Source organism: Cloeon dipterum, chromosome 1 (assembly GCF_949628265.1).
Source record: "Cloeon dipterum chromosome 1, ieCloDipt1.1, whole genome shotgun sequence".
NCBI lineage: Eukaryota > Metazoa > Arthropoda > Insecta > Ephemeroptera > Baetidae > Cloeon > Cloeon dipterum.
Window position 1 is genome coordinate 27,304,974 of NC_088786.1, and position 21,351 is coordinate 27,326,324.

The 21,351-nt window shown below is 39.3% G+C and overlaps 3 protein-coding genes across 6 annotated transcripts; 2 read left to right on the plus strand and 1 right to left on the minus strand.

Annotated features, from left to right (window-relative positions):
* The first annotated feature begins 920 nt into the window (after positions 1-920).
* Positions 921-13,739, plus strand: Ptp36E (protein tyrosine phosphatase 36E). 2 transcript variants are annotated; one of them, XM_065486189.1, is made up of 16 exons: positions 921-1,201; positions 8,901-9,016; positions 9,338-9,425; positions 9,531-9,607; positions 9,910-10,044; positions 10,107-10,244; positions 10,296-10,459; positions 10,517-10,652; positions 10,866-11,015; positions 11,138-11,237; positions 11,354-11,430; positions 11,551-11,682; positions 11,746-11,883; positions 12,617-12,804; positions 13,035-13,170; positions 13,286-13,739. In XM_065486189.1, the coding sequence occupies exons 1-16, from the start codon at positions 985-987 to the stop codon at positions 13,388-13,390; spliced, it is 2,097 nt and encodes a 698-aa protein (XP_065342261.1). In that variant the 5' UTR covers positions 921-984; the 3' UTR covers positions 13,391-13,739. The 2 variants fall into 2 exon arrangements, with proteins under 2 accessions (XP_065342261.1, XP_065342268.1); XM_065486196.1 differs by having other exon boundaries at positions 921-1,189.
* Positions 13,740-13,791: 52 nt separating this feature from the next.
* On the minus strand, positions 13,792-15,397 carry Ssk (Snakeskin). The gene is made up of 3 exons (XM_065486210.1): positions 15,237-15,397; positions 14,400-14,606; positions 13,792-14,348 (listed from the first exon to the last, which is right to left on the minus strand). Exons 1-3 carry the CDS (start codon positions 15,285-15,287, stop codon positions 14,124-14,126), a joined length of 483 nt encoding a protein of 160 aa, XP_065342282.1. The 5' UTR covers positions 15,288-15,397; the 3' UTR covers positions 13,792-14,123.
* Positions 15,398-15,967: 570 nt separating this feature from the next.
* LOC135935627 (endothelin-converting enzyme homolog) lies at positions 15,968-21,249 on the plus strand. Of its 3 annotated transcripts, none has more exons than XM_065478112.1 (24): positions 15,968-16,259; positions 16,579-16,627; positions 16,696-16,719; positions 16,810-16,878; positions 16,933-17,028; positions 17,088-17,144; positions 17,197-17,325; positions 17,384-17,491; positions 17,566-17,616; positions 17,875-18,174; positions 18,498-18,597; positions 18,653-18,860; positions 18,914-19,060; positions 19,116-19,208; positions 19,266-19,405; positions 19,459-19,645; positions 19,768-19,935; positions 19,996-20,105; positions 20,164-20,228; positions 20,287-20,403; positions 20,460-20,608; positions 20,661-20,831; positions 20,899-20,975; positions 21,031-21,249. In XM_065478112.1, exons 1-24 carry the CDS (start codon positions 16,077-16,079, stop codon positions 21,131-21,133), a joined length of 2,901 nt encoding a protein of 966 aa, XP_065334184.1. In that variant the 5' UTR covers positions 15,968-16,076; the 3' UTR covers positions 21,134-21,249. The 3 variants fall into 3 exon arrangements, with proteins under 3 accessions (XP_065334184.1, XP_065334192.1, XP_065334176.1); XM_065478120.1 differs by having other exon boundaries at positions 15,969-16,268; positions 17,112-17,144; XM_065478104.1 differs by having other exon boundaries at positions 15,971-16,268.
* The last annotated feature ends 102 nt before the right edge of the window (positions 21,250-21,351 follow it).

Consider the following 21,351-nt stretch of genomic DNA (forward strand, 5'->3'; position numbering starts at 1 on the left):
AACAGGTGTGAGGTTGCAGTACATCGGCATTAGAAGGGAGGGGAGTGGCGGGACGTTTGAGACTGTAGTTTTAAAAGTATGACAGCGGGCCATTGTTGGGTTCCCTTGACATTATTGTAATCCACGCTCAAGCTGTTTTTAATCTGTTTTATTAAAAAAGAAATAAAATTGTGATTTTAATTCTTCTTCAAACAAGGGCTGTTACCAAGTCTTTATCAGCACCTTTATCATAAGAATACTCCTTTCAATTATGACAAAGCATCCACATAGATAAGAGAATGACTTCTGCCTGTTTCAAGTGGTTAAGAAAATATTTCTATAAAGAATTTTCTAGTTTGGGTATTTTGATACATAATAAGTACTGTTTTTCGTACTGAGTTGAAAGGCAAATTAAAAGGTTAATAATATTATCTACTTTTTAAGTGAGAAAACAGTCGAAAGAGAGAGTAAAAAATATTTATTGTTCAGTTAAATATAATACATTCATATGATTTGTTACTGCAGAAATTGAAAATATTTGTGGTTAATATTTAATTAAAATGTTCAGTAATTTTTCGGACCTTGTTTCTATTTTTCAAAAATTAAACGCCTTAAGAACTTGCTTGCTATTTATTATTTTTGTCTTTTGGTTATGAAAAGATGCTGGGGAAAACGAGGTGATAGGTTAAAATGGAAGCTGAGTAATACATCTTACAAAATAAAATTAAATGGTCTCTTGATCTACAGATAAAAATCATCCCTGAAAAAAGGAAAACGCAAGAAAAAGGTCGTGTAGAGAGTGTGTCTGTGCGTCCTGGGTGTGAGACCGAGCAAATGCGTTGGCCATCCAGAATTAATTCTGACGTCCCGAAATAGCGGCCGCGGAGGCGCGTGCTCGGTGGGGCCGCATCCCTCTGGGTCTCGCGCGCCGCCGGGCTGCTGCTGCTTGATCCAGTAGCAAGCGAGATCGCGAGTGAGTCGGTCGGTGGGACGCGAGCGTCCAGCATGTCCAGCCACGCCACTTCGATGGCGGCCACGGCCTCAGCCCATTCGCACCGCAGCGGCCACAAACACAGATCAAAGTCGAGCACGCGCGCCCAGGAGCTTGAGAAGCCGAAAAAGAAGCTTTTGCACAAGGGCAGCACGTCGCTCGTCTCCATCCCCAACACCATCAAGCTGTCCATGCTCAATTCGGGGCTCATTTCCATTGGTGAGAGCAAATGTAATTATCAAAACCATTTTCTACTTTCCTCTCGTGTGCCTGAGTGTGAGAAAGCCCTATGATCCCGATTCTAAAAATGCTAGGAATATTTTAAAGAATATAATTTTTTTATTCTTGGGGGCTTTTAAATTATTGGGTGCTCCAGAAGCTTGACAATTTAATTTGAAAGTTACGATAGTGCGAAATTTAATATTAAAAAGATCAAAGACTGAAAGCATTACTGCGCGTCTGAGTTCACGTACTTTATAATTAGTTCCTAAAATGTGCGCTAAGAGCCCAACTCCTTTCATGGCAAGTATAATTTAATGCGTGACAGAAGCTGTTTCGACGCTGAAAGCTGCTTCTATACTCTCAGTAGAACCTCATAAAACAAATTTAAACAAGGGGCACAAAGTGTAGGAAAATGTTTTATGTAGGAAAAAGGTTCAGTTTTTCGTTCTAAAACTCTTTGATTGTACATCCGCCTAAAAACTACAACTTTTTTAATTGGTAAGCAGGAACTAGTGATTCAGGATGTCTTCCAAGTATTTCCTGAATTAAGCCTATATGTAGTGTTGAAATAACAATAGCAAAGGTGTCTGTGATTTTATATATTAACATTTGAGTTTTAGTTTTGAATTACTTCAGATTTTAATTATCTTTCCACTGCAATTTAAGATTTAATCCTGCTGCCATGCTTTCTGCTTTTAAGATATCTTTTGATATGATGAAAACAAAAATTAGTCCAGCCAATCGCTGAAGAATGGCCAGCAAAGACTATTTTATTTAAAAAATTGTTTTCCACACATTTCTACGGCGATTAGCCAAACCGACTTTGGTTTTCAGCACACTACAAGAAATAATTTTAAGAGCAGAATGTACAAAAGCAGGATTGAGTTTGAAATTGTAGCGTAAAAGTGCCTTAAATATGCCATAAATATGTTGGCGGCTCTGCACATAAAGGGCTTTTGCTAAAAGTATTATTTGACGTATTTTAATGAGTCATCCTGTAAATATTGACTCCTAAGAAAATAAAATGCTCTATCTAATCTAATCAAATAAACTGCACTCTTTCTACATTTATCAAGCGCAAATATTTTTTGAAAATGTTGACTACACGCAAAAGAAGATCGGGTTTTAATTACCTTTTAAATGAATTTTTGAAAGGGAATAAATATACAACATTTTAACTACTGAATGGACCAGTATTTTTGGAGCTTTAATGAATTAGAAATTATTTATACCTTTCAATGATATTGCAACTTCAAACAATTAAAGACCTTGGTGCGGGGAGGCGAAAAGGTGGCCACATTGGGCCAAAGCTCCTTTTGCGGCCACTCGGACCACTCAGGCATAATTTTATCCGCTCAGCGGTGTTATTGGGACCTAGGACCCAGTGAGCTTATACGTAGCCCACGGGAATTGCTGTGCGGATGAGGTTCTAAAAAGAAAAAAATGCTTTAATTTTTCATGGAGATAATGTCAAAGGACTGGTCAATTTGTAGTATTAACGCTAATCTCAACTTGAACGATATTATTTTTCTTGAATTTTGAATGTTTCAAAATAATTGTTTGACAAACTCAATCTTGCTAGCTTGAAGACTAATATTATTGTTTTAACAACTCAAAAGTGGTAGAAAATCTAATATTCTTATCGCAAAATTGACAAATACGGTCTATTTGTCGCTTGAAAATAGTACACTTCTCTTATTTTTACACAGAATACATACAGGTATAATGGAATCTGTGACATGCCTATAACATAAAATGTATATTACAAAATTGAACCAATTTCCAATTTTTGTTGACCATCGCGAGCGTGTCGTTAAACTCCGCATCAATCTGTAAGATCTTAAAAGCTATAGTTCTATATGATTTTTTGTTCACTTTCTCTGGCAAGGAGAATCTACTAGATCAAACAGGTTTTTTTGTATACAAATCCTCCTCCATATATGCTCGTCATTTTTTTATCGCAATAAAGTCGTGAGGTCAAGACTATTTCGTTTTGATAGCATTTGCTGGAGATAGAAAAATTAATGGTGGCAAAATAGCAAGGATATATAGTATCACCAAGAGCATTTTTATCCTATAGTTTTTGCTGAGGTATAGAATATAATAATATAACTGAAAACAAACTTTCTTGACTAAAGTGCTGCGCTTTTATCATGTCAAGTTTACAGCATCCATGGACATGGAGACGGGTAACTAATTTCATGCAAGAAGGTACAAGTTCCTCTTTTGACTTGACGCATATACAAATGGGGGTGAAGTTAATCATTACTGTGCTCAAAGACCTTCTTTCTCTTTCTCTTTCTCTTCCTCTTTTCACATTCATGCATGATAAAAGAATGAGCCTCTGGAGAGAAGATCTGGAACATCTTGCCGCACATTTCATAATAAATAACCCTGGTACTGCAGAGACAGATTGTTGGAAGCTCCTTTTAAAGATTTATGTCCGTCGGAATCATCCGCGAAGTAATAACACCCCCTGAGAAATTCAATCAATTATATCCGTTGAGGAGCAAGGCGCGGCGGCGTTGTTACTTTCCATGATTAGATCACTGCTGCTGTGAAAAGCCGCGAGTGCACGCCCGTGTTGAAACCTTAATTGGGGCATCTCCGCCGACGCTGGCGGCGGACACCACTTTGTGTGAAGAATGTGCAGAAGCCAGCGCATCTGTTTTTCACCAAAGGCAGCAGAAATAGAATATAAATGGTAATGCACGAAAGCGCAAAATCAATAAAAAGAGAGCACCATCCAACCCACGGCCATTTACATGTGAGCCGCACGTTCGTATTCGTTGCAATTATGCATGCAAAACAGTGAGTAGCGCAACAGACAAATGGAAGAGCCACAGATACGCAGTTTATGACCTTGTGCTCTTATTAAGACTTGAGATGAGGATGTGAAAAAATTAATATAGGAACTATTGAAATATTTTGAGCTTGAAAAAAGATCAAAGAATTAAATTGCAAAGAAAAATCATGATCTGGTTGGGTGGCTACTTTGATTGCTGCGTGGTTTCTATAGATTTCACTTATGCCAGCCATTTTGCATGATGAATAATGCACCTTTTCTGCTAAAACCAAGCAACATAAACAAATGAATAGCTTTTCTCCTAGAAATTTGCATGGCTTGTTATCCTGGACCCTGGAGGTTTATCTCATAATTGTAAATTTTGATTTAAGTGGGGAAAATATTCGTAAAAACCGAGCAAATAATGCAATATCCTTCTCTAGCTTAAATGAGAAAAAAAATGTATTTTTATGTCATTCAGCCATGAAAATATTACAATTTTCAGAGTTTAAGCGAACGGGGAAATGTTGGTTCAAATAAATTAAGGTATCAATAAATATCAGTTTAATGTTTTGTCAGGAGGTATAAAATATTTTCCGGGTTTACAGTTCCGTTGCGCCAATGTTGAAATGCGTGTCGTTCGCAAATGAACAAACCTGCCAAAACAGCCAACAAAGGCAGCTGCTCCATTCATACATTGACGTGGCATACGCAAACGCTAAATTTGCAGCAGTCAGCTGCTGGTGATAGGCCCATTGGCAAACTCTCTCTCGTGGCATTCCGCGAGCCAATGCGGGGAACGATAATGTTTGCATTCCACTCGGCTTACTTTTCCCTTGTGCGTCATCCCCCGCGATGAATGTCTGGAGAGAGATGGTTGCGAAAATATAATTTGGTTCAACGAACAGAGGCCACCACAGAAATAGAGCCAAAAGGGGTTGACCGCGCGCGCACTTTATTTCAGGACGCTCCATCTCGTCTGTCTCTTGATGAGTGATGGACGGCCGCTTCCTTTTCGCAGATTACACAGCACACGCGACCAGATAGTCCGTGGTCTCGTATTAGACGCACGAGTCGTCAGCAGTTTCCAGCCACTGATTTTGGCAATAAAAAATGCTCGTCACCAATCCGCATAAAAAGGCACATCTTGATTCAGAGAGACACTCGACAAGCAAAGCCTTCCAGAAAATGGGTCACAGAGCCGAAGTAAAGGATCCTATCTCTATGTGTCAAGTAGGATTTAAATTTTTTTCCTCAAATTAGAAGCACAGCATAAACAATTTGAATTGCTATTGTTTCAATTTCAAATAAACTACTTAAATAATGATAAAAGTCCACTAAATTACTGTGATTGAGATGTAAAAATGTAACTTTTACACTGATATTTGTGCTAAAAATTATAATAGAGCATTAATGTATAACAGTCAAAGAATAATCAATAGTATTTGAGAAAGGGGCGACACTTCTAGTAAATAAAATAACTAATACTGTGCAGAGAAACCGATACAAACGTGCGTTGAAATGGGTTAGAATTTGATTACTAAATTTAATTTGAAGAATCATTCATCTATATAATCCGAAAAGCTTCAACTCCAGCATTTGAACTGTGTCACATAGGTGCATTGCATGTGTGAAGCAGAAACAGGCTAATTGAAAGCAGAAACCTCATTAAAGCTAGTTGATTTTGCTAGAGCAAATGGCGAAAGGCTAGTGTAACGCCCGATGGAGCGTTGCGGTTTCCGTGCAAAATTAATTAGAGGCGCAGCGCATCGATCAAAACTATTTGTGCTCCACATTTCGCAGCCGGTAGCATGATAATTTCTCCGTACAAGGTGCATTTCGATAATTAGAGAGGGTTAGAACAGGGCTTTGGCTAAGCGCGTCCGCCGGTTTTGCCTTGATTAGTCATGCCTTAATCTGTACAGTGTCAAGGGCGGAACGCACGCTTCGCTTAATTAAAAATGCTGCTGCTGGCTCGTGGATATTGAGTTTGTTGCAGCGGTTACGTAACGACGGCCTGAAATTTTCCCACACGCCCGGAGAGTGCGCGAGAAGGAAGTCGATTTTTCGCATTCCGCTTTGTTCGACGACACCGTGTCAAAGGGTGAGCGGTTCCTCTTACGCTTTTAAGGACCGATCCCCTATCTCCAAATACGGCGAGGCTTTACGAGAAGTGGTCCAACTTGAGTCTTGAAAAATTCAAATTGGACCGAAATCAGCTTAAAACGCAATCTCGAGTAGCACTCAAAAAGCAATTTCGTTCGGCGGTTTTATGTTGCCACCGCTACTGCCCAGCCCACGTGCTGACTCAAGCTTCCCATTCTCAACAAGATTACAGCATCCTTCTGCTGGGGGTTGCAGAATTGCGCGTTCTTTGTCCCCGGAGGATGTGGAGAGAGATAGAAAACTGGCCTTATTTATGGCCAGCTGCGAGGTGCGCCCTTTGATTCATTCGCGCCAGACGACGCGGCCGTCCATCGTCTCGGCTTTTCCGCCACACCGACCTCCGCGTGAGGGGAACAAACCACCGAAATAGTTGCCCAACGAATGCAAACAACGCTCGCGTGAGGCATTGTGCACGTAAACGTACTTTTGCAACTTGTTATTTGCAACATGGTTCGTGCCCCTCGTGAAAATTTGCCAACTTTTACAGTTCGTCGCTATTTATTTTCTTAGCTTATCCACCGCCATGAAAACATAGTAGTTTACAAAGAGGGAGTGAATAAAATCTAGCTTTCTACAATTAGTTTTGATAAAACAAATTGAAATAATCGAAGCTTCGGAACTGCGTGGCAAACAAATTATTAAGAGTAGTGATCAAATCATTTTATCTTCTTTAGAAGATCTAGATGTGTGAAAAATGTGATGGCAGAGCTATAAAAATTCTTCTTTCGTAAGCATTAGAGTGGAGCCATAAGAAAAAATGATGCATAAAACGGGCGGATGTATTGCAAATAAAAGCAGTAAAATAGTGTAAAAATTCGCCAGAGCGACGGATTGGTTTCAACATCGGCGCTCGGGAGCTGTGTCTATTTTGGGTTCCTCAAGAGAGGAGCCTTTGAGTCCGAGTGCGTTGGTTAGCGGGTTGTTTTTGTCAGAGGTGCGCGCCGCCGCATTCTACGCTGCCCGCAAGCAAGACCTAGTGTTCTAATCAAATGGTTTGGCCTCGAATTCCTCGCTTGTTTGCTGCCCACGCCTGCGGCAGAGAGTAAATAAATAATATGAAATGGTTTCGTCTAATGCTGGAGAGCCAGACTCGAATTTACGATTCCGACAGTCTTGAAAGAAATCAAAAGCAGCTGGTGACAAGTCACGCCTGGCGGTGTTGATGCATCGGCCTGGTTAATACTTTGATTTGTGAATTGAGGACGACGACCTAGTTTTGATATTCTCGGAATCTGAAAAACATTAAGCAAAATAAATGTCCTGCTAGAAAGTTATATTAATTTGCAAAATAAATAGTTTAGGCGGTCTAAAGTGTGGAAACCATTTGTTTCTGATACTTTTTGTAATATAAAAACTGTTTTCTCTATTAAACATTTTTCTTTTGAGTTAATGGTGCTTTCCAAAACTAATAATTTATTCTCACCCACACTTGAATGTAAGCCTGCTCGATCGAAACTGAATTTAACCTTGCAAAGTAGAACATTGACTTCAAGCTGCAATAACTGTTACCCTTGCAAAATTCTGAACAAGTTCATTCTACTAGAATATCTTAACTTCGGAATCTAATTGTAAATTGTAGCAATATTGTTACGCATCAAGTTGTAAACTTAACACGTGCAATTTGAGCTCATTAACTCATAACTCTCTAGCTCAATATCATCCAGCGAGGAATCCAAGGGCAAACATGTATAAAAGCAAACTAGATGGACTAGCGAACGAAGAGGAGCCACGTGCGTGCTGTTCGACGACTCCAGCCGAGCACACTATTTTCATTTCGTAATTGTCCAACAAATTGAGACCGAAAAATATGCACTCTCGTGACGCACATGCAGCTAATGAAGATTAACACAGGCAAAATTCGTATGTTGGCCTTGGCAAATTTTCAGTTTTGACGCATAAATTCATTAGCATGTACATTAACGGGTTGACAGCGACGACTACACTAATAGCAGGAAAGACGTTCTTCGAGCGGCAGGAAATTACGCAGTCGATTTGCGGCGCCAGAGCGGAGAACGCGATGGCGTTCTTTTAATTCGCGTATATTGTTGTTTTGAGCCAGATCCACGCTCAAAATCGCCGGTGACGCACGGGGGAGCCATGAAAAGGTCAACCGGGTTGAATTCCCGACGCCCGGTAGCCGGCTCCTCACTCACTCAGAACAAACACAACCTGACGTGAGTGAGAGCAACAGCTGAAAATTTCCGCGCGTCGATAAAGTATGCAACCCGCGCGAAACATATGTTGCGCGAGTTGCTTTCCTATACGCTTGCAGGGGCTCAAATGGAGTAGTTTACAATTTAAAAAGCCTATATTATATATAAGATTATAAAATCCGAGCACGGAAATAAATTTTGTTTTGGAAGTTATTTATATATGTTAAACATTCAAGGAACTTCTTCAAAAGGATTTTCTGCTATCTTTACAATGTGTTTCATTATTTTATTAAATTTTTTGAAACGATTTCTCGACCTCCTTAAAATTGTTGTTTATACGAGTCAAAGTGCATGTAGGTGTTATACATATCGTTTTATATACAGATGTGGAAAGCTACAGTAAAGCTAGTACCTCAAAACCAGAATAATTGCTATTTTATATTATTTTATTTCTCTGCATTGAAATATAAATAGATTCGAATTCCCGATATAGCCTTTGGTTGTGAGAATATGAGAATAATAATGTGTGTGGAGTTGAAATGTGTTTTTGCACTTTTTTTATCGACCACTGTGAGCTACACCTAGGCAAAACTCTGTGTTTCAGCCGAGCAGTATGGAGTGATGTCTGCGATCCCGTGCAAACCAGTGGAAGTGAAAAACTATGTCAAGCACTGCGAGCAGCGCAGAAAGTTCCCAGTCCTGTACAAAGTAGAATTCCAAGTGAGTACCAAGACAGGCAAATATTGGCTCTTGGGATCGATTGTTAAACAGGGCCTTCAAAGATCAATCCGACAGCCAATCAGCACGACTCGTCCTTGATGAGTAGCTCAAGCAAGCTCTCGTGCTGCTAATTGGCCGTTCAATCTAAGCCATTGTATGTTATAAAATAAAAAACTCTTTGTACCCAAGATGGCAAATAAAAATTGATCAAATCTTGTCCTTTAATTCAAGCTAGTTGCTTTAATTTTTTTTATAATTTAAAATAAAAGAAAAAAAGTTTGACTAAGATTTTTATTTTAATTTGTCTTTATTATATTTCAGTCTGCATGCAAAGTTGAGGTGCATTCCTGTAGACACGCGACAAAAGCGAGCAACAGGGTGAAAAATCAAAACCAGAAATGTATTCCATGTGAGTAGCAGCCCATTACTGCATGCACACGAGTGGCGTATTACATTGCGCGCCTCCTGATATTGCGCATCGGAGCAGCCTCCATAATTAAGTTTGTGATTTCAGATGACTACAACAGAGTCGTCCTTGACCCTATTGAGGGTGTGCCGGACTCGGACTACATTAATGCTTCATATGTTGACGTAAGCGGAGCGTAATCCTCTCTGGCCACGGCCGCCAGATGCACATTTCGCCGTTTCCTCTCATCTCCTCCGTCCGCGCGCTGGCAAAGCTTCTCATTTCGGATTCATTAGCCTTTTGACTGCTCCTCGCCTTGGCAGATTACTATACTTTATTCCGCGTACTTAAATCCGGCTTTGATTCTCGGTCGGATGCGTGTCGTGAGAGGAGCCGCAAAATTGCGCAAACAGGGGAATAAAAATTGTGAAATATTTATCGTCTCTATCCTTTTTTAACAATTTGTTTTTTTTATTTCTTCTGGCAGAGTTTGCTAAAACCAAATGCGTACATTGTGACACAAGGCCCGATGGAGGAGATAGTGTACGACTTTTGGCGGCTGGTGTGGCAGGAGCACGCCAGCTGCATCGTCATGCTCACCAAAACCTTTGACTTTATCCGCGTAAGATCGGCAAAAGACTTGCGAAACGCAATCGATGAAACGTTTTTAAATGCATTTCTCAGGTGATGTGCGTGCAGTACTGGCCAGCGTCAATGACCAAAAGCGAAACCTATGGTGACATCACCATCAGGGTCACGCAAGAAGAGGAACTGGCGAACTTCAGAATCCGCACAATTCACATTTCAAGAAACTTCGGACCGGTGAGTGTCGATTTCACGAGGATTGATAAAAAAATTAAGTTCTAATTCCAGGACAAGCCGGTGGAAGAACGAGTTTTGTTGCAATTCCACTACACAGAGTGGTACTCGCACTCGTGTCCCTTCTCCAACGCCATTCTCGAGTTTAGAAGGAGAGTTAGGGCTGTGGCAAAGCACCACGTCGAAAGTGGTGATGGACCTGTGATCGTTCACTGCAAGTAAGGCCTGACAGTTTTTTTTTTGCGACGGGGTGTTCTCAAAGCTGAAATTGACAGTGACGGCGGAGGTCGATCAGGCGTTTATCTTGCCATAGACGCCAATTTGGAATTGATGGAAGAGGAGGATGGTTTTGACGTTTTTGGATATCTCAAGAAACTTAGGCAATCAAGAAAAGGACTGATTGAGACAATAGTAAGAATGGAGAAAATCGCTATGGAATTTTGTTTGGAGTTGATAAAATTCAATTTTTATAAGAGTTAAGATTATTAGCAATTCCAGATCAATTGCATTTCTAGACTGATAGTTGAATTTTTTTAATAACTTCCATTATACTAGAGTGAATATTGTTTAAAAATATAAAAAAATATTTACCTAATCTAAATATAAAATTGAAATGGATTTCAGGATCAATACAAATTTGTGTATGACACGTTAGAAGAATTTGTTGTGTGCGGCAACTCGTGGTTTCCAGTGTCCGAGCTGTCGCAGCGGCTGCGGGCAAAGTCGGTGAAGAACCCGATCACCAAGCAGAACGAGTACCAGCGGGAGTACGCGGTAAATAAGCATTATATACTGTGTAGTGCAGAGAACTGGGCCAATCTCGGCTGAAGGCACATTACTCTGTCTTTGCACACACTCTCTTGAAAGTTCGCTGAATTACTCTGTTTCGCCGACAGCAAATTTGCAAACAAACGCCACGCTTCACCATCGGCGACTGCGCCGGCGGCCACCGAGGTGACAACCGGGCCAAAAACCGGGATGTGCTCATTATCCCACGTGAGTGTTCATCCGACCGCGGCAATTAGGCTTAATCGCCAGTTTTAACGAGCGCCCCCTAATTGTGCTACTTTGTTGGGTTATTAATCGGCTGTTTCGCACGTGTTTGCTTTCAGCCGATAATTTCAGACCCTACTTGACCTCTTTCCAGGGAAACAGCTTTACAGACTACATCAACGCCGTTTTCGTTGACGTGAGTGCTGCGCAAATTCGCTTTTTTTACCCTCTCGCTCAAAGAGTCACGTTTGCATTCTTCCCCCGCTGCTGCACGCCGCAGACTGAGTAAAAAAGCCGCATTTTTTTCACGTTTCAGGGCTACACAAAACCTCGAGAGTACATTGTCACCGAGTGGCCCTTGAAAAACACCGTCGGCGAGTTCTGGTCCTTGGTTTACGATTATGAGTGCAGCGCGGTTGTGGTCCTCTGTGTACCGGACGTCGGCATGGTGCGTGTCTTTTTTAGACTTGAGAGTAAAATTCTGTGAGTTATTGTTATTATTTTCACGCAGCAAAACACATTTCCCACTTTCTGGCCCGAGGGTCGGCCTGGGCACTCGAAGAAGTACGGTCCAGTGTTCACCATCGACCACATATCTCACCAGCACTACTCCAATATCAAGTCATGGATCTTCAGAATTAACAAGAAGGTGAGCAAAAAGAAAGAAATTACGTTTCAAGAAGCTGGATCAATAAATCTGGGAAGCTTGGTTTTTTGTATTCAGTTTGAGTAAAAAACATATCTGATAAAACTTATAAAGGAAAAGTTGTGCAATCGCGAGCAGGAAAGAACGCTGTTATTTCACCAATCATGAAAACCTATATAACGAGTTCTTCGTTTATGAATCACTCGAGCAGGAAACCACAAAGTCAAGTCTGGCCTTCAATATACACAAGCCAAAAACCGAAACGTAGTCAAGAAAATAAAATCCTGAGCAACTGGGCCATTTCAAACGTTTCTTGCAGGAAAGAAATTATAAAATGTCACAAACATTTAAATTAATTTGTAAATTCAGGAAAAACTGAATGGCTCTACTCTGTGTGAAAAATTAGAAGTAATCGAAGTAATTAAGATTATATTTTTTGATTTAAAAACCAAATTAATGATTGCTATAAAATGAAGTTTTAATTTTTTATTAATATTGTTTTGGCATTTGCTAACATTTTTAAAGTGCGTATTGTTAAAAATCTGCTTTTAAAATGCAATGAAACACGCGTCAATATAAAAATTATTCCTAATAAATTTAGTTTACATTTTTTACCTTTAAATCTTTAAAGTTGATAGATGAAAAGAATTTAGCATTTTACTACACTGGCTCTTTCGACCTATTTTTTTGTTTTATTTATTTTTAATTTTGCTAATGAGATGTGAACCATCTGCAGATCGTGTCACTGACTGAGTTGATGGCCGGTGTGAAAGCACCCCCGCGGACGGTTCAGCTTTATCAACTGATGTGTTGGCCCCTGGGCCACAAAGTGCCCACTTCAACCAACTCGCTGGTCGAGCTGATGAACATGGTGGAGCGGTGGCGGCAGAGAACGGATTATGGACCGGTCGCCGTTGTGTCACCGTAAGTTCAATAACCCGGAGCATAATTTTAGGATGCTTTGCGTGCCTTAGAACTTTGGAGAGAAAGTGGTGTTATTTCTGGTCTTCTTGGCACCAGTCTGGAATGCCATTGTTTCCACACTCGCTCCAACCACGTGGTTTAAAGTGTTAATACGATCGTAAACACTGGCCATTCAGAATACAGATGAGTCAGGCGTTATTTTTCCTTATTGCGAAAACGTTAATTTCCAGAGACGGCCGGAGCAGGTGCGGAGTCTACTGCGCGGCAAACGCCTGCATCGAGCAGGTTATTCAGCATGGCGAAGTTGACATTTTCCAGGCGGTCAAAACGGTTCGCAGACACCGGCCTCAACTCGTTGAAAACATGGTGAGTCGGTTTGTTGCGCCCCCGAGTCAATAAACACACACTGAGCCAAAATTTACTGCAGCCACGAGACATCGAGGAATATTTATTCGTTGGCATTAATTTATATTTTCCGCAGACGGAATACAAGTACTGCTACGATTTGGTGCTGCACTACGTGCTACACTATTTGCACAAGGTGCTGAAAGAAAAGGAAACAAAAGAACAAAAGGATAAGAAGTGAGGTACCCGCGGCAGGACCGGAGAGGACGCGCTCGCTTTTACACACATTGTCGCGCGTGCACACATTGACCTGTGAATGCACGCGCCTGCTGAAAGAGCTGCCCGGCAGAGTAAAGTTAAACGGTCTCGTGTTTTTCATCGGTTTACATGGTTGTCTGGCTGGCAGCTCGCTTTATCTCTCATTGTAATCTTGGAAGTAAAATATTTTTATGCAAGGCAAGACTTTTGGGATGCAGGGGAACCAAAATGTTTTTAACCAAGTGCCAATTTGCGTCGGGGCAGAATCTGTGAGATATATATGGAATATTGTACCATTTTAATAAAATAAAAGCGTATCACTTTCCTAAAAATGCCTTTTAAATGCATCTATTCACAGGCCATCAACTAGAAAAACGAAATAAAATTGTTACATTTCATTACTTTATTACTCCAAAAGTAGTACAAAATCCTGTTTAATTTGCAGCAAATGCGAAAATTAGAGAATATGTATACATATACGGATGTAAATATTTTGGCATAGCTTCAGAAAACCTTGAATGCGTTCCAAGATGATTATGGAGAGAGAAACAGAGTAAAGACATTAAGAAGTTAACAACATTCGTTGCTTCAAATATAAACTCAATGATTTATGACTCAAGTTGTAAAATCGTTCATGATATGATCAGCAAATTTTTCAACGTAACTTCTAAATAAATTAAACCCTGGAAGGTTAATTTTAGAGAAAAAGTAGGAGCCTAGTATTTATCTCCCTTCTTAGCAAAGTGGATGAACGAGAGTACGGTGTCTAACAAGTAAACGGCTCCCGAAATGACGCAAAGGCTTCCAAGTGCCAAACCGATTTGCTTCTCTGCTGAGATGCTTTGGTACTTGTGCTCGTTTTGGTATCCACTCCAGTAGTGCAAGGCTGTTCCACCGACGGCAATGAACATGAAGGTGCCAATGAAGTTCATCAGTACGTCCTAAAAATTGAAAACGAAATCAAGACTGCATATTGGAATAAAATAATTTACCGCTAGGGTGTTCTTTTGTTGTGTGTTTCCGAAGCAAAAGGAAATGAGAACCACAGATGTGTAAATAAAGTAGCCAACGAAGACCCCTGAAGCCACGATTTCAGCATCAGGATTTTTCTCTTCATTCAGGTTCCACGTTCCGCCGACACCCAAGAATTGACCTCCGTAACCTGTCCTGTAGAGGATCAGGATAATGAGGTTCATAACCTGGTTGGAAAAATGCAATTAAATTAATTGGTCAATGCTTGAATTAATTTAAATTTCAATGATATTGATTTTAAACTATCGTGAAATATATAATCGCGTTGATGAAATATTGTGTTGGAGAGAAATCCCTATTTGCTATTATTTATTAAATGACACACGATCAGCTATATAGAGTTGCTTTTTCTTGCATCACGCACAGCCGAGCTGATAAGATAAATTCTCAGGCTCACTGGCTGACGGACTGCACCATCAAAATGATACATCGCAGTTGTCATCAAAAGTTCCTTGAAAATGTTCCGAAGGCGGAAATAATGGTTGCCAAACATTCGAAATATAGCTTTCGGTGGACTGGATAGATCAAAACATCCCGCACTTTATACTAAGGGTTTTTTCAAATTAATTAAATAGATAAAAAAATAAAGTATCGATGGATTTTGTAGGATTCAAACAAATATTTCACCAGTTCAATAACAAAGTCAATTATTTGCCTGCTTGTTAAAACCAGAAATATATTTTTCAATTGGAATATTGGCTCGTATCTTTCCTAACACACGCCAAACTCAAACGCTACGAAAATCTAGAAGGTGTTGAACACACCTTTCTAGCTTAAAAATTAAAAAGAAAACTTACCAACTTGGCGACCTTGATGACAATTGACCCAACACTTTCCATGCTCGGCATGTTGAATGCTCACTTTTGTTTAGCACAAATCAGGGAATCGATGGGAACAAATATTAAACAGCGCTCAAGGCACCTGTTGCGCAGAGAAGAGTAGATTGGCAACTCCAGATTCACGCCCATACGGTCTCCTTATCAGGCTCATCCCGGCTTACTCCAAATAGAGAGAATGCTTTGCTGATAACGCAGATATGAGGTGTGATAGTGCCAACTTGTGTAATTAAACACACCACGTCACTTGCTCGTCAAGCGTAGTTTTATTATATCTCGCAGCCCCACCTTACTGAGGATTCATTCTCTCATTCCTACTTTACTTCCTAATTTGGCATCATCTTTTTTCATTGATGCCAGATGGTAAATAGGAAAATAAATTTCACGAATCAAAAATTTTTCTCAGATTTTTTTAATAATTTCCCTTCACAATTATTTTAATTATTTCCACACTGACCATAAAATCATGAAAAATTTTTCACTCCGCATCTAAGGATTTATTTTCTTTAGCGAAAATATTAAACACTTTAAAAACATCTTAAATATAATAACCTCATCTAACACTATAAATTCCTGTTTACTTCCGTTAATTTTTAAACACGATTATCAAAATCCTTTATTCTTTGAAATTCCCATCCAAGAAATTTGAATTTCCTTGTAAGCAATATCGTACAGAGAAACTTAAACGGTACGTGCGGCTGGAAAGGTTGATAAAATTGTGGGTTTCCTGTGTATTGCGGTTTAGGTTGCTGCATTGTTAATAAGCGACAGTCAACCACGAGAGAGCATACTCAAAGCGATATGCCGCGGAAGGGTGCGTACCATATTGCCAACTCAAGCCCTGAAGAGGGCCTGTCAATAAGGCAGCACAAGGACTATTCGTACCCTGCGTGTCTGGCGTCGATGCTAGCGTTCTTGGCAATCTGTCTTATCATCATCGCTTGCACCTTTCCATGGAAATATATGAAAGAGGAACACACAAATGTTAGAGAGGTATACTTTAAATTTATTCCTTATTGTTGAAGTGAAGAGGTTAAATTCCAATTTTAACCTCAAGGGTAATTTGGAATATAAGCCTATTAATTGAGTATTACTTTAACAGTTTGCAAAAAACGCAGCCCTGAAAACATTTAATGACACTCTATTGTGCATCGCATAGGCATCTACCAACAAAATCTTTTTAATACACAAAAGTTTCCATTTTTTTCACCATCTTTTTTGGATAAAATTTTCCTATTCTTTTTATGCTTTTTTAAAAACTTATAAGACGCGAATATCACTGAAATTTCTAAATATATTTCAGGATGGGTCTGAATTTGACAAATTTGAAGGCAATCGTTTTCCTTCCCCAAGTAAGTGAATAAAATAAATATTTTTTAATGCAAATTCAATTAACTCCTACTGCAAATGCCACTTTCAGAAACTACTGATCCGGATTTTCACGGTATGTTGATGGCTAAATAAACCAGTCGAAAATTTTTATTTTCAGTTTAAGGCATATTTCATGAATGTATAACAAACTTCTTTATCGCAGGCAGGAGTGACGACGATACACATAAAAGGCATAAGAGCAAGTCTACTGTGCCTCCACAGCTTGAAACCGGTAAGATAAATTTGAAAAATGATACGGATGCAGTTAACGTAAAATTCTGCGCAGTACAACCAACTGTAACGGCAACAGACGTTGATGAAAAAACCACAACTCTGTCACACCAGAGTTCGGTTGTGCCCACCACCTCCACGGAAAAGCCCGGTAAAAAACAAAATTTATTAAAATGAGAAGAATGCTAAATTCTCGCATCTAATATATAGTTGACGATTATGTTGATGTTGCAGAAGAAGGCAGTGCAAAAATTTCTAAGAATGAAGGTTTGCCTGTACATGTACTTGTCTAAATCATTAGTAATAATAAAAATTACAGAGATAGCTGATGCTGTTTCGGAAGCAACAACCTTGGGTGCTGAGACAACAACAGAAGAAATAAAGAGCAGCAGTAGTTCTGTTGCTGATAAAACAGAAGCAACTATATCATCTGTCATAGTTACTGAACGTATGTATTTTATTATAAAAAAATACTTTATTTTTGCAGCTTTATTCTTATAAAATAGCCACAGTGGAACCGAAAGAGCAAGTCCAAACTAGCAAGCATTCATCTGTTAGCGCGAGTACAACAAGTTCAACCATATTAAGCGCGAGCGCTGTCTCCAGCGCGTCCAGTACGTTAAGCTCCTCAATTTGAGAGTTTTGTTTAAATCGAAAGTGTAAATTATAAATTAATCTATTTTTATAGCGGAGCCAACTTCAAAAATGCAAGATGACCAAACGTCAAACTCGGACCATGGTACAAAATCACCACCATAAATCGACTCTCGTATAATAAATTGCTTGAACTTGAATTAATCATACGTAAAATGTGATAAAACCATCTCGTTGCTTAGCAATACCTTGTGGTGTATAGACTAAATTAATAAACCCCTAATATACTAATTGCCGCTTTTGATTTTAAAAGTGAATGTGAATATTTAAGGTGTGCGCTAATTAAAAATTCTATAATAGCAAAAAATCCAAAAACACACGAGCGAATGATAAAATTTGGCAGACTCCAGGTGCCCAAGCCAACTATGTAGCACAATTGCGAGTCGACAGCTCAGCCTGATGAACGTGGATGCGAACCCATGCGACGATTTCTACGAGTACGCGTGTGGCTCGCTTAGAATAAGCAGAAATTTGGCCGAGCCAAATCCAGACGCACAGGTGAATGAGAAGCTGAGAATGGCCATCAAGAAAGTCGATATGCAAAACAGTAGCGTGCCGCTTAAGCACAGGTTTTTCAAAAGCTTCTACCAGGACTGCCTTGATTACGAAAACGATTTCAACTACAACAAACGACTTAACAAAGGTTTTTTTAAATTATTTTTTTAACATTATAGTGTCCGTTAGTCGTCTATCGAGTAAAAAAAACATAAAAAAGAACGGAGATTAGATATTGTTTTAACTCACGTTTTTGTGCAACTGTTTCGGCAATTGGAGCGTCATTAGCGGCGACACAAAACAAAAAACATTTTGCAGCGCTGATGAGGTTTCAATTGCCGATTGAAGCAGCTGTCTAACACAAGAAACTTGGTTAAACTCTCGTCTGCGACAAATCCATGAATCTCCATTAGACAAAAATAATCTATCATAAACATACAAAAAAATTAATAATCGACCACGCGCTTCCAGCCAAGACAATTCTTCAAAGCGTTGGGACATTTCTAGAATCCGGTCACGCGGACAGCATGACTCTCACCGATCTCGTTGCAAAAATGCTACAATATAACAGGTAAATTTCTCGCAAACCTTGAAAATAAAAATTTACTGACGCGAGCCCCATAAAGCGCGCCTCTTTTCGACATTTTGCTTGACGTGTCTGAAGCTGGGAGAGATGCTCCGTTTTCTATCAAGGTTGTGCCGCCACTGCCACGCAATTCTTTTTTCTACCCAAACAGTCACTTTAACGGAGGACATTGTTTTGCCGATACCGCTCCACCGGAGGATGAAAATGTAAAAACGGACACTTTATACGAAAAATACGCGGAATGCAAGGTTTGAGCGTTAATTTGGAATAACAAATATGTTGATTAAAACTTTTGTTGAAGAACAATGAAGGAAGCTACATTGATAGTGTTGGAAAAGCGCTGAGGGAGTTTGGAGCTTTTAGCGACGATCAAGGTAAAGCTGCAGAATGGGTGACTGCCACAAAAGTTGGGGTGGAGGAGCTTCTGCGTTCAAAAATACTCACTTCGGTATTCTATTAATACTTTTTAGCTCTAACCATGGTCTTTATGAAATAAAATTCAGGCACAATACACTGAGGCAAACATTCGAATCGATGCAGTCAGCAAAGGCTATGAAATGTTTACCATAAACGAATTGCAGAACCAATACTCAATGGTAGGAAAAATCAATATATCGTTTTGCGACAGACTCGTAGCCATATCATAATTCTAGTTGAACTGGACCGCCCTGTTGACTAAAGTAGTCGCTGCGAATAATTCGACATTGATCAATGACAAAATAGCAATTCAAGTTTACTCTAAAAGTTACATTACTGAACTCTTCAACCAACTTGACATCAACAGTGGCGAAACGTGAGCCAAAAATAATAAAAAATTTAAAATGATATTGAAAATGTAATGATCAGGGCCTTGTACAACGCCATACTGGCAATGTTTTGGCACATGCTTTACACCGATTTCGTCGTCGCAAAGGGAAATTGCGACCGGCCCAACTTTTGCACGTTCGCTGCGCAACGGTTTATGGATGACGCCGCCTCTTCTCTGTATCTCTCAGAATTCGATTCTGCTGCCATGACCACGATCCACGCACAGGTTTAGATTTGTTACTTTGTTTTCCTGTCCTACTGCAATTATTGGAGTCAAATACTGCAACCTGCTCGACACGAATGCTAAACCGGTTGCATACCTTTCCAAATCTCGCGATTTTATTTTAGGTGAGAGAAATGTTCGACAAAGAGACGACTCTGCTGGCAACAAGGATCAGACACTCTCCACAAATAAAGGACGAAACAGAGAAAGACAAACTGATAGAAAAATTGGAAAACATGAGAATTGAGATTAGTGGTAATAGAAAACAAACGGCAGAGATATACATTGTGGAGGTATAGGGATGGATTTTATCTCAGTAAACGTAAGTTTCCCTTATCAATCTGACTTTGCAGAAAGATCTGGAAGAGGATTATTTCTCTAAGGCAATTCGTTTGCTTAAGAGACGTCGTCAGAGAATGTACAGTGACTACCGGGGAAGAAAACCGGATAAGCCTTCTCAAATGTAAATATAACTGCGTGATTTGATTTCCAGAAACTAAATAGTTAAATTTTTTGCACAGCTGGAGTCACTTTTCACTTCCTACTTTGACCAATGCGAATGCAGTTTACGGATTGAATGCAGTTTGTAATACTTCTGCAAAAATCAGTTTACACAGCCTAATATTGAATGAAATAATTTTCAGTGGTTCCCCAAGGTCTCATCGCTAATAAATACATCCAAGGTGCTCCAGAATACATTAACATGGGAATTTTAGGCACCATAATCGCCCATGAAATTATTCATCACTTCGATTCAACTGGTGAAAAATTCTTCACTGTCTTTAATTATCAATTTCTGAAACGCAAAAATCCATAGGAATCGACTACAATGCAGATGGAAAAAGGAGCACTGCTGTCACAACACAGAATGAAAATATATTCCAGGATCTGACAACACAACTCGAGCAACAGTTTTCATTCCAAAAATCATACAATCTCGGAAATGGTCGATTCGCTGACTTTAATGTGAGTTTCTCTCACAATTCTTAAAGATTAATTTATTTTTTATCTCATTAAGATACACTCGGAACTATCACAAAATGAAAGGTTTGCTGATATTGCTGCGATCGATGTTGCTTATGAGGTCATTAAAAAGGGGCTAGAACATGAGAGCGAAGACGAGAGCTACATGAATTTGCCTTACGTGAATTACAATCAGTCAAAAAGCTTCTTCCTCGCCCACGCGCAGGTGAACATATTTATTAAGAACATTTGAAAAAATCTTGTTGACAAAGCTTTTTTGTATAATTTTTTAGATGTTTTGCACAAAGAAAGAGTTTCTGGATTTCAGAGTTAAGCTTTACGAAGGAGAGCATCTCCCACCTCAAATTCGGTAATAAACTTATCTAATTTTTACTGGAAAATTATTTTTACTCTGTTATTTTCAGCGTTGATATGATCATGCGAAACTCAAGATATTTCCTAAAAACGTTTGCTTGTCCACCAAGGAAAACTCAAAGTTTCCAAGATATTCTTCAAATAGATGATTAACTATAAAATTGTGTGTGGAAATGTCGCTTTTTTACTTGTGTTTTACGTTTGTACACTACACGCGCGTATTTTACTTGCTGATTGATTTTTTATGAAGTAAAACTAAAGAAACTAGTTGTGAAGAAGTCGTTTTACCAGCTCACGTGGCCATACATAAAACCTTTATCTATTTAGCTTAATTAGTTCATTTGTTTGAAATTTGAATGATTTCATTTATA

Excerpts from the sequence above, each read along its gene's own strand:
- Ptp36E (XM_065486189.1), top strand. The coding sequence starts at position 985 with ATGTCCAGCCACGCCACTTCGATGGCGGCCACGGCCTCAGCCCATTCG. Across the intron at positions 10,045-10,106 it reads AAACCTTTGACTTTATCCGC|GTGATGTGCGTGCAGTACTG; the intron begins GTAAGATCGGCA and ends TGCATTTCTCAG. Across the intron at positions 11,431-11,550 it reads TCAACGCCGTTTTCGTTGAC|GGCTACACAAAACCTCGAGA; the intron begins GTGAGTGCTGCG and ends TTCACGTTTCAG.
- LOC135935627 (XM_065478104.1), top strand. The coding sequence starts at position 16,077 with ATGCCGCGGAAGGGTGCGTACCATATTGCCAACTCAAGCCCTGAAGAG. Across the intron at positions 16,879-16,932 it reads GCCTCCACAGCTTGAAACCG|TACAACCAACTGTAACGGCA; the intron begins GTAAGATAAATT and ends AATTCTGCGCAG. Across the intron at positions 19,646-19,767 it reads TGACCACGATCCACGCACAG|GTGAGAGAAATGTTCGACAA; the intron begins GTTTAGATTTGT and ends ATTTTATTTTAG.
- Ssk (XM_065486210.1), bottom strand. The coding sequence starts at position 15,287 with ATGCCGAGCATGGAAAGTGTTGGGTCAATTGTCATCAAGGTCGCCAAG. Across the intron at positions 14,607-15,236 it reads TCATCAAGGTCGCCAAGTTG|GTTATGAACCTCATTATCCT; the intron begins GTAAGTTTTCTT and ends TTTTCCAACCAG. Across the intron at positions 14,349-14,399 it reads AACAAAAGAACACCCTAGCG|GACGTACTGATGAACTTCAT; the intron begins GTAAATTATTTT and ends TTCAATTTTTAG.